This window comes from Narcine bancroftii, chromosome 8, assembly GCF_036971445.1.
Source record: "Narcine bancroftii isolate sNarBan1 chromosome 8, sNarBan1.hap1, whole genome shotgun sequence".
In the NCBI taxonomy this organism is placed as follows: Eukaryota; Metazoa; Chordata; class Chondrichthyes; order Torpediniformes; family Narcinidae; genus Narcine; species Narcine bancroftii.
Window position 1 is genome coordinate 140,259,131 of NC_091476.1, and position 12,068 is coordinate 140,271,198.

The 12,068-nt window shown below is 44.5% G+C and overlaps 1 protein-coding gene across 4 annotated transcripts in view; it reads left to right on the plus strand.

The window, feature by feature from the left end:
• Nucleotides 1-12,068, plus strand: part of bsdc1 (BSD domain containing 1) — a 40,557-nt gene that overhangs the window by 20,433 nt on the left and 8,056 nt on the right. For all 4 annotated transcript variants that reach the window (XM_069895053.1, XM_069895054.1, XM_069895056.1 and 1 more), the window contains exons 6-8: nucleotides 352-467; nucleotides 10,116-10,184; nucleotides 11,351-11,432. In XM_069895053.1, the coding sequence (XP_069751154.1) occupies nucleotides 352-467; nucleotides 10,116-10,184; nucleotides 11,351-11,432 (267 nt within the window). The remainder of the gene's footprint in view (nucleotides 1-351; nucleotides 468-10,115; nucleotides 10,185-11,350; nucleotides 11,433-12,068) is intronic.

The following is a 12,068-nucleotide window of genomic DNA, read 5'->3' on the forward strand; positions in this document are numbered from 1 at the left end:
AGCTTTGGATTTGCATTCGGGTTGCCGGCACTGTCACAGCATTGTGCTAACCATGCAGCTCTAATATTGATGTGATTTTTAAAAAATCAAACTGGGCACACTGTCAACATTCATTTATTTTCTTCTTCTTGGTTTTTTTGGGGGGAAGGGTAAATTGATTTTTATATTTGAATTTGTTGAAAATTTGGAGTTGATGAATCCTGCAGACAATAGAGAGGATCAATTTCTTTCATCCCTCCCTCAGCAGTCATGTACTAATACAGTGGTTTGCCAAATTCTTATGGTGGTGTTCTTTAAATTATTTTGCATTGTAAAGTAAGACCCCTCAACTCTTGTTCTGTTTTTCTGCAGGACCATTGGAGCTCTATGATGCATGGGTGGCTGATTTTAATCTTGATGATCAAAAAGGGGAAATCTCAGACCTGTTGGTGAACAGTCCATCAGTGCGTGCCCTGTATACAAAAATGGTGCGTACTGTGCCGATTATACACTTATGTCTTTCTGAGACTGCTGGATCCAGCCCAGTTTTGTTTTGTTGCATAGTTTTGAGGTGAAATTGCTATTAATGGATTAGCCACAGCTAATTAAGGGATTTAATTATTAATTTATTAGTTCGTATTTTTAATTTTTTTTAGCATTGATTGTAAAAGAAAAATGCAGTGGTAAGGCTTTTGTTCAGTAGGCTTCAGCAAGAACAGGTAAGAGGCAAGTAATAATCGAAGTTGAAGTCAGAATAGGCCACCCTATTTGAGGAACAAAAATAATTCAGCAGGAAAGGACAGGTAAGGGCAGGTTTTTTAGATATATATTCATCTAATCATAGGTCAGTGGGAATAGTAGTCAAGGCAGGGCAATGCTCCTCTTGCAAAATGTGGGTAGCCAGGGAAGCCAGCAGTATTCCTGACAACTTCATCTGCGAGAGGTACATCCAGCTGCAGCTCCTGACTAGCTGAGTTAAGGAGTTGGAATTGGTTGAATTTGGGAGGCAAAGTGGGTGATAGACAGGAGTTACAGGGACATCATCACATCTAGGAGGCAGGAGAAGGGTAGATAGGTGACAGTCAGGAAAGGGAACAGTCAGACAGTGCAGGACACCCCTGTGGCTGTCCCCCTCAATAACAAGTATCTTCTTTGGCTTGGCTTCGCGGACGAAGATTTATGGAGGGGGTAAAAAGTCCACGTCAGCTGCAGGCTCGTTTGTGGCTGACAAGTCCGATGCGGGACAGGCAGACACGATTGCAGCGGTTGCAGGGGAAAATTGGTTGGTTGGGGTTGGGTGTTGGGTTTTTCCTCCTTTGCCTTTTGTCAGTGAGGTGGGCTCTGCGGTCTTCTTCAAAGGAGGTTGCTGCCCGCCAAACTGTGAGGCGCCAAGATGCACGGTTTGAGGCGTTATCAGCCCACTGGCGGTGGTCAATGTGGCAGGCACCAAGAGATTTCTTTAGGCAGTCCTTGTACCTTTTCTTTGGTGCACCTCTGTCACGGTGGCCAGTGGAGAGCTCGCCATATAACACGATCTTGGGAAGGCGATGGTCCTCCATTCTGGAGACGTGACCCATCCAGCGCAGCTGGATCTTCAGCAGCGTGGACTCGATGCTGTCGACCTCTGCCATCTCGAGTACTTCGACGTTAGGGATGTAAGCGCTCCAATGGATGTTGAGGATGGAGCGGAGACAACGCTGGTGGAAGCGTTCTAGGAGCCGTAGGTGGTGCCGGTAGAGGACCCATGATTCGGAGCCGAACAGGAGTGTGGGTATGACAACGGCTCTGTATACGCTTATCTTTGTGAGGTTTTTCAGTTGGTTGTTTTTCCAGACTCTTTTGTGTAGTCTTCCAAAGGCACTATTTGCCTTGGCGAGTCTGTTGTCTATCTCATTGTCGATCCTTGCATCTGATGAAATGGTGCAGCCGAGATAGGTAAACTGGTTGACCGTTTTGAGTTTTGTGTGCCCGATGGAGATGTGGGGGGGCTGGTAGTCATGGTGGGGAGCTGGCTGATGGAGGACCTCAGTTTTCTTCAGGCTGACTTCCAGGCCAAACATTTTGGCAGTTTCCGCAAAGCAGGACGTCAAGCGCTGAAGAGCTGGCTCTGAATGGGCAACTAAAGCGGCATCGTCTGCAAAGAGTAGTTCACGGACAAGTTTCTCTTGTGTCTTGGTGTGAGCTTGCAGGCGCCTCAGATTGAAGAGACTGCCATCCGTGCGGTACCGGATGTAAACAGCGTCTTCATTGTTGGGGTCTTTCATGGCTTGGTTCAGCATCATGCTGAAGAAGATTGAAAAGAGGGTTGGTGCGAGAACACAGCCTTGCTTCACGCCATTGTTAATGGAGAAGGGTTCAGAGAGCTCATTGCTGTATCTGACCCGACCTTGTTGGTTTTCGTGCAGTTGGATAATCATGTTGAGGAACTTTGGGGGACATCCGATGCGCTCTAGTATTTGCCAAAGCCCTTTCCTGCTCACGGTGTCGAAGGCTTTGGTGAGGTCAACAAAGGTGATGTAGAGTCCTTTGTTTTGTTCTCTGCACTTTTCTTGGAGCTGTCTGAGGGCAAAGACCATGTCAGTAGTTCCTCTGTTTGCGCGAAAGCCGCACTGTGATTCTGGGAGAATATTCTCGGCGACACTAGGTATTATTCTATTTAGTAGAATCCTAGCGAAGATTTTGCCTGCAATGGAGAGCAACGTGATTCCCCTGTAGTTTGAGCAGTCTGATTTCTCGCCTTTGTTTTTGTACAGGGTGATGATGGTGGCATCACGAAGATCCTGAGGCAGTTTACCTTGGTCCCAACAAAGCTTGAAAAACTCATGCAGTTTGGCATGCAGAGTTTTGCCGCCAGCCTTCCAGACTTCTGGGGGGATTCCATCCATACCTGCTGCTTTGCCACTTTTCAGTTGTTCGATTGCCTTATATGTCTCATCCAGGGTGGGAACCTCATCCAGCTCTAGCCTTAGGGGCTGTTGAGGGAGCTGGAGCAGGGCGGAATCTTGGACTGAGCGGTTGGCACTGAAAAGAGATTGGAAGTGTTCTGACCATCGGTTGAGGATGGAGATCTTGTCGCTGAGGAGGACTTTGCCGTCTGAGCTGCGCAGCGGGCTTTGGACTTGGGGTGAGGGGCCGTACACAGCCTTTAGAGCCTCGTAGAAACCCCTGAAGTCGCCAATGTCCGCGCTGAGCTGGGTTCGTTTGGCGAGGCTAGTCCACCACTCATTTTGGATCTCCCGGAGTTTGCGCTGAAGATGGCTGCATGCGCGACGGAAGGCTTGTTTCTTCTCTGGACAGGATGGCTTTGTAAGGTGAGCCTGGTGGGCAGCTCGCTTCTTTGCCAGCAGCTCCTGGATTTCCTGGCTGTTTTCGTCAAACCAGTCCTTGTTTTTCCTGGAGGAGAAGCCCAGTACCTCTTCAGTGGATTGCAGTATGGTAGTCTTCAACTGATCCCAGAGGGTTTCAGGGGACGGGTCTGTGAGGCGGGTTGCATCATCGAGCTTTGCTTTGAGGTTTGCCTGGAAGTTTCCTCTCGCTTCGTCTGACTGCAGGTTTCCAACATTGAACCTCTTTCTGGGGGCTTTATTGTTCCTGGGCTTTGGCTTGAAGTGAAGGTTGAGCTTGCAGCGAACCAGCCGGTGGTCAGTGTGGCATTCCGCGCTAGGCATGACCCTGGTGTGGAGCACATCTCGTTTGTCACTTTCTCGCACCAGGATGTAGTCCAGGAGGTGCCAGTGTTTGGATCGGGGATGCATCCAGGTGGTCTTAAGGCTGTCCCTCTGCTGAAAAAGGGTGTTTGTAATGACAAGCCGCTGTTCTGCGCAGAGCTCCAACAAGAGGCGCCCATTGTCGTTGCACTTGCCGACGCCATGCTTGCGAAGGGTAGACGGCGGCGGCCCCGATACGGGCAGGAGCAAGGGGGAGACGGCGGCCCCAGCCTCGGTCGAGAGAGGCAGGCAGAGGCCCCGGTCCGGACAGGGAGTGGGAGGCGGCGGCCCCAGTCCAGGCACAGGGAGAGCAGCAGCGGCCCTGGCCCCGGTCCGGGCGAAGGGTAGACGGCGGCGGCCTCGATCCGGGCAGGAGCAAGGGGGAGACGGCGGCCCCGGCCTCGGTCGAGTGGGGCAGGCGGAGGCCCCGATCCGGGCAGAGAGTGGGAGGCGGCGGCCCCAGTCCAGGCACAGGGTGAGCTGAGGCGGCCTCGGCCCCGGTCCGGGCAGTATAACAAGTATACCGTTTTGGTTAACTGTTGAGGGGGGACCTACCAGGGACAAGTCATGGAGATCAGCTCTCTGACACAGAGTATGGTCTTGTGGCTAGGAGGAGGAGAAGAGGTGAGCTGTAGTGAAAGGGGATTCCATAGTTAGAAGGACAGATGAGGTTCTGTGGAAGAGATCATATCCTGGGTGATGTGTTGCCTCCCTGGTGCCAGGATCTGACATATCTTAGATTGAGTTCACTGCATTCTCAGGAGGAAGGGTGAGCAGCCAGATGTCATGGCCATGTAGGGACCAATGACATGAGTAGGAAAGGTGAGGAGGTCCTGCAAGGAGAGTTCAGTGATTTAGGCACTAGGTTGAAGGACAGGACCTCCAGGTTAGTAATCTCAGGATTGCTGTCCATGTTATGTGCTAGTAAGGTTAGAAATAAGAGGATAATACAGCTTAATGTGGGCTAAAGACATGGTGTAGAAGGGAGGGCTTCAAGTTTCTGGGTCCTTGGGCTCCCAAGGAAGGTGGGACCTGTTCCAACGGGGCTGTTTGCATCTGAACTGGAGGAAGACTAATATCCTTGTGGGAAGGTTTGCTGGTGCTGCTCCACTAGGTTTAAACTAGATTTGCAGGGGAGTGAAGCCAGCATGCCAGAACAGATACGAACCAGCATGCCAGAACAGATAGAGAAGTGGACAAGTAAAAGATGATGTTTAAAAACTGTATGTACTATTAGAAGTCAACAGGTTGAATATGGAGGAAATGTTCTCTAGTGCATCTATTTCAATGCAAGGAATATTGTGGGAAAGGCAGACTATCTTAGAGCATTGATTGGCATGTGGAATTAAGACATTTGGCAATTAGTGAAACTTAGTTGCAAACGGGCAGGACTGGCAGCTCAATGTTTTGGGCTTGTGTTGCTTTAGCTGTGATAGAAGGGGAGGAGTAGCTTTGTCGTCAGGGAAAATATCAGAGCTGTGTTCAGGCAGGACAGACCAGAGGAATCATCTACTATGGCTATATAGGTGGAGCTGAAGAATGGGAAAAGTATGACCACACTCATGGGGTTGAGTTATAGACTGCCCAGTAGTCAGCGAGAAATAGAAGAGCAAATCTGTAGAGAGATAGTAGTCAGCTTCAGGAAACATAAGGTTGTGATAATCGGAGATTTTAACTTTCCATATATTGACTGGGACTCCCATTACTGTAAAAGGGCTGGATGGTTTGGAGTTCGTCAAATGTGTTCAGGAATGTTTTCAAAATCAATATATAGAGGTACCAACTGGAGTGAGTGCAACACTGGATCTCCTATTAGGGAACAAGACAGAAGTATGTGTAGGGGAATATTTAATTTTGGAGAAGGATAAGTCTGTGCCTCAAGTTGAGATTCTAAATTGGAGAAAGGCCAATTTTAAGGAAATGAGAAAGGATCCTGAATGTGTGAATTGGATAAATTGTTTTTGGGCAAGGACTTGTGAGGTAAGTAGAGGGTCTTCAAAAGTGAAATTTTGAGAGAAGTGTTTGTATATTCCTGTCAGGATACAATGCAAGATTAGAAGGCAGAAGGAACCTTGGTTTTTGAGGAATATTGGGGATCTGGTTTGGATGAAAAGAGAAGTGTATAACAGGTATAGGCAGCATGGAGCAAATGAGGTACTTGAAGAGTATAAAAAAATGAAAGAAAAACGTCAAGAAAGAAATCAAGAAAGCTAAAAGAAGGCATGAGGTTGCTTTGGCAGCCATTGTGAAGGAAAATCCTAAGGGTTTCTACAGGTATATTAAGAGCAAAAGGATAGTAAGGGATAAAATTGGTCCCCTGGAAGATCAGAGTCGTCAGCTTTGTATGGAGATTGGAAAGGTCTTAAATATTTTTTCCCATCAATCTTCATTCAGGAAAAGTGCACAGAGTTGTGGGAAGTGAAGAAAACAAGCAGTAAAGTCATGGAACGAAAACAGATTAAAGAGGAGGAAATTCTTGCTGTCTTAAAGCAAATAATGGTGGATAAATCCTCGGGCCCTTACAAAATATTCCCTTGGACCTTCAAGGAGGCTGGTGTAGAAATTGCAGGGGCTTTGGCAGAAATATTTAAAATGTCCCTAGCCATGGGTTAGTGCCAGAGGATTGGAGGTTAGCTCATTTTGTTCTGTTGTTTAAAAAAGGCTTCAAAGGTAACCCTGGAAATTATAGGTCAGTGAGCCCAACATCAGTAGTAGGTAAGTTATTGGAAGGTGTTCTAAGAGATCAGATATACAATTATTTGGATAGCCATGGACTGATTAAAATTAGTCAACGTGGCTTTGTGCTTGGTAGGTCGTGTTTAACCAATCTTATAGAGTTTTTCAAGGAGGTTACCAAGAAATTTGACGAAGGAAAGGCTGTGCATGTTGTCGAAATGGACTTTAGTAAGGCCTTTGACATGGTCCCACGTGGGATCTTAAGTCAGTAAGGTTCAGAGACTAGACAATGTGATAAATTGGATCAGCAAGTTTGCAGATGATGCAAAGAGTGGAGGTGTTGTGGACAGTGAAGAAGGTTTTCAAAGCTTGCAGAGGAGATCTGAGCCAGCTGGAAAAATGGGTTGCAAAATGGAACATGGAATTTAATGCAGACAAGTGTGAGGTGTTGCATTTTGGAAGAACAAACCAAGAAAGGACGTACATGGTAAAAGGTCGGGCACTGAGGAGTGCGGTAGAACAGAGGGTTCTGGGAATACAGATACATCTTTCCCTGAAAGTGACGTCACATGTGGATAGGGTTGTTAAAGAGAGCTTTTGGCATATTGGCCTTCATAAATCAAGGTATTGAGTACAGGAGTTGGGATGTTGTATAAGACATTGGTGAGGCCAAATCTGGAGTATTGTGTGCAGTTTTAGTCACCTAACTACAGAAAAGATATCAGTTAGATAGAAAGAGTGCAGAGAAGATTTACTAGGATGTTGCTAGGACTTTAGGAACTGAGTTACAGGGAAAGGTTAAACAACTTTATTCCCTGGAGCGTAGTAAAATGAAGGGATATTTCAATGATAGAGGTATTTCAAATTATCAGGGTGATAGATTAAATGTAGATAGGCTTCTTCCACTGAAAGTGGGTGAGATCCAAACCAGACGACATGGGTTAAGAGTGAAAGGGGAAAAGTTAGGGAAGATCTTCTTCACACAGAGAGTGGTGGAGGTGTGGAATGAGCTTCCAGCTGAAATGATGCAGGCTCAATTTGAACATTTAAGTGGACTTTGGACAGGTACATGGATGGGAGAGATATGGAGGGCCAGAGACAGTGCAGATCAGTGGGACTATGCAAAAAAAAATGGTTTGGCACAGACTAGCAGGGTCGAATAGGCCTGTTTCTGTGCTGTAATGTTCTAATAGAATACTGGAACATTGAGCTTCCGGTCCTACCCTTCCGATAACCAAGTTTCATTAATGGCCACAATGTCATAATTCCATGTGCCATTCAATGCTCTAAGCTCACCTGCCTTTCCCACAATTCTGAAAAAGATGCACCTGGGAACATTTCCACCACATTCAACCTGCTGACCTAATGGTGCATGCCATTTTAACATGATCTATGGCACACTGGTTTCCCTCCCCCTGCAAATCTAGTTGAAACCCAAATGGAGCAGCACTAGCAAACCTTCCCGCAAGGATATTATTCCCCTTCCAGTTCAGGTGCAATCTATCCTGTCGGAATAGGTTCCGCCTTCCCTGGAAGGGTGCCCAAGGATCCAGAAACCTGAAGCGGGGAGTTGATGAAGAACTCAGGTATGAATGTTGGTTAGATATATTTACCTCCTATGGACACTGGGACCTGCTGAGTTTCCACAGAATTTTTGTAATTTAATACAAGGATGAATGCGAGATTGGAGAGCATGCTTATGAATATGGGTTGAGTGAGCCTGGTCTTTTCTTCTTGGAGCAACAGAGCATGAGGGGTGATCTGATAGAGATATATGTAAGGTGATGAGAGGCATTGATCATGTGAATGGCAGAAGCATTTTTCCACAAGGCTAAAATGGTTAACACAGGGTGGGGGAGGAAATGCCGTTGTTTTAAGCTCTTTGGGAATAAATACAGGGGGGATGTAAGAGGCAAGTTCCTCACACAGAGAGTGGTGGGTGCATGGAAAGTGCTACCGCCAATGGTGGTGGAGGGCAGGTACAATTGTCTCTTTTAAGAGACTATGAGATAGGTACATGGAGCTGAGAAAAATGGAGGGTTATGCAACAGGGAAATTCTAGATAGTTGTTAGAGTAGGTTAATAGGTCTGCACAACACTGTGGGTCAAAGGGCCTGTACTATGCTCTATGATTATAACCTGAGCATAGTTGTGTGTGATCTCTAAGAGTACATTTTATGGATGAGCATTTTGTTCACACATTAATGGTCACCTATTCTCATTTCTTGACCAACTCTGGATGAGAAACCTGCTCCTTGTCAGAATCTGATCTTAACAAAGTGTTCCTTTGATTTAATCAATGCAATATCCCATCAAAAGTCAGTTGTACTCAACAAACCTTTAGTATGAGCAAAGTTTCATCTCTTCATTTGTCGGCAGTATTGTTTACACAATGCTATTCCAGTACCAAGCGACCTGGGTTTGAATCTGCTGCGGTCTGTGAGGAACTTGTATGTTCCCTCTGACCTGCATGGGTTTTCCTCCAAAAACATGTGGGGCTGGTAGGTTCATGGGTATAATTGGTGGAATAGGTTTTAAATTGGGTGGCACTTTTAGCCTAGTGGTTTGCACACACAGTTACAGCACCAGCGATCGGGACTGAGTTTAAATCCCATGCTGTCTGTAAGGAGTTAGTACATTCTCCCCATGTTTGCATGGGTTTTCCCTGGCGGATCCAGTTTCCTCCCACACTTCAAAAGAAATGTATGTGGTTGGCAGTCAATTAGGTGTAAATGGGCGGCTCAGGCTCGTGGACCGGTTAGGGCTTGTTACTACTCCACTATATGTCTAAATTTAAAATGGCTGGAATAGGCTCTACCATGCTGTAAATAAATTAATTTAATAAAATTTAAACTGACCATCTCTACATGGTCATGTATCTCTTCTCCATCTTGCAGCTATTTTCTAACTTGCCTTTGTGGTCAAATCTTGTTTAAATCTCTCAAATATATTCATCAACATTGCCATGGATGTAGCAATAAAGAGTGCTGCAATCCTGCGACCTTATCTTCAAGAGACTATTATAAATGGTCTCTTTACATGTACTGCCCACTTGCACAAAGTCTGAATTGTTTAAGGGACAAGGACATTTGTTCAATAAGAATCTGTATGCCAAGTGTGGCAAATCTTCTCTAGACTTGTCTAAGATTTAGTAGAAAAAGCTTACAAAATTCTTAGTGTTTCACAGGCTAGATACAGGAGCATTTTTTTCTTTAGCTGAGGAGTCCAGTCACAGAATTAAGAGAAGGCTCTTCAGGACCAAGATGTGGGAAAACTACTTCAGAGGATGGCATATCTTAGAATTCTCTTCACTGGAGTTTTTTTTTCAAAACAGATGTCTGGATGTTATGGGGATCAAAGAACATGGTGAAAGTTCAAAAAGAGGGTGTTAAGTTGGAGGATGAATGTGGACCAGGCATGTAGGGCTAAATGACCCACTATTCCTGTTTCTGTATATCCTTGTGGGCTTTGTGCATACTGTACAAGTACTTTCATGAGCATTGTGTGTAATGTGACATCTCAGTACTTATGGCCAGAAGTATTGGGAATAAATTTTGCCTTTTCTCCAATCCCACAACTGGGGAATACTGTACCCGAAATGAAGCAAGAAAAGGCAGCTAGGCAAAAAGGAAAATCAGACGTAGAGACAGATAAATCCTTCAATTTCCAAGGTAGTTACCTGCTTGTAATTTTCATAAGTTAAAGGCTAAGTGTTTGAGGAGTGAATAGAAATGTATTATTTTCTCCAAACAGGTGCCAGCTGCAGTGTCACATTCAGAATTTTGGCATCGGTACTTTTATAAATTGCATCAGTTGGAACAGGTAGGTAATTACTCTAAATTCAATACACGTCCGCTGTTTTAATCTGTGGGATTGTGTTGTTACCATGGCTTGAGTGAGCATATAGACATTTTGATGAAATGGATGAATTACTTTATTCTTGATATCAAATTTTTCCTTCACACCAAGTAATGGGTACAGTTCAGTGTTTTGGTAATAAATCCAGATTTTCAGTTTACTTCTGCACTGTTTGAGATAATATTTTACTAATGAAAATTCCAGTATGCTTTCTGTGATTCACTGGTAGAACTATAATACTTGTAACAGCACACAAATAGGCTATTCAGACAAGTAACCAAATCTGAGCAGTACAATCGCATCATTTCAATCCTCCCTCCTTTTCTAGTTCTGTAACCTGTGCTGCTTTATTTCAAGATTAAATTTATTGTCATGTAATAAAAGTCACTGTCATATTATACAAATTCGCCATTGGCAGAAATTGCCTGAAGCGCCTCTTAGTCAGAGAAAGAAAAGCAAAAGAAAGTTCCCCCAGAGTCACCGAGTGTCCGTAAATTCACTTCCAGCGCTCCTGCAACCTCCACAGCCACACAGAGTCCACTCTAAACTATCGGCAATCCAAGCTCCAGATCCAAACCTCTGATATGATCAGGACCCCTTCTGTGCCCTCAGTAACCACATCCATATTTGACCAGCCACCTCCTATCTGTATTATGGAAGTGGCCAATTTACCCAACAGCACATCTTTGATATGTGGTAGGATACTGGAGCACTATTCATGAGAGAGCTCACAGACTTCACCCAGACAGCACCTGATTAGCTAGAGCAGTGTACAATTGGATCTAGAGAGATTTACAAAATTATAAGGGGTATAGTCAGGGGAAAAATGAGGAACCTGGATAGTTAGTCGATGTGCAGGGTTTAAAAATATTTAGCCTGTTAATATTCTTCATAAAATTTACTGCTAATGCAATCAGAAGTGGCTAATTATTTTTTTTTAATTATTTGCAATTTATTCTTCAAACTTTAACTTGAGTTGTGCATGTCATTGGGTTTTGAGCTAGGAAATTATAGAATTATTAAATTAATATTAAAATTCAGTTCAGTAACCTGCCCTAGTAGTTTATTATGCATAGCATAACTTCTGGCAATGTGTTTGGAGCATGTTGCATCTCATTGTTTCTTTCCAGGAGGAAACCAGAAGAATAGCATTGAAACAAAGAGCGGAACAGACTTCTCATTCAGAGGAGCTTAGATGGGAGGAGGAAGAGGGTAAGAACATTTACAGCTGAGAGGAGTAGATATTCTGTTACTCAGAGGGTGGTGAACCTGCAGAATGAACGTATCGCACATTGGAGGTTTGGACCTTCTGAGCCTCCAATAAAATATCAGTGTATGTACTCCTGATTATTTGTATTTCTAAACTGACATCATCAGCTTGCTTAAAAATTGACGTGTTGCAATGCTAATTTTAAATAAAGGACACCATTATTTTGGTTTCTGCAAAAGTAATTATGCTTCGCTGTTGGGAATCCGTTTCATGTGTGCACTGATGTTGAGCCAAACCAAGTTTCAAGATTAACTTTAAATTGTCTGATGCACTATTTGCATATTGTGTTACTTCTTGCTTTTACACACCTCTATAATACTTTATTAAAAAGTTCAGCTGTGAATGGTACAGCCTAGATCAGAGGCCAACGTTCCATTTAGTTCCCCATCACTAGCAATATCACTCAGTAGCTCAAGCAGTGCTTGAGGGTAGAGAAACAGTGTTAATGTTTCAGGCAGAAGACTTCTAAAGACATCTCATCTTTTTCCTGAAATGTTAACTCTATTTCTCTTCTCACATGCTATATAACCTCCTGACTATGTCCAGCATTCTGTATAACTGCAAGCATCTGTCCAGCG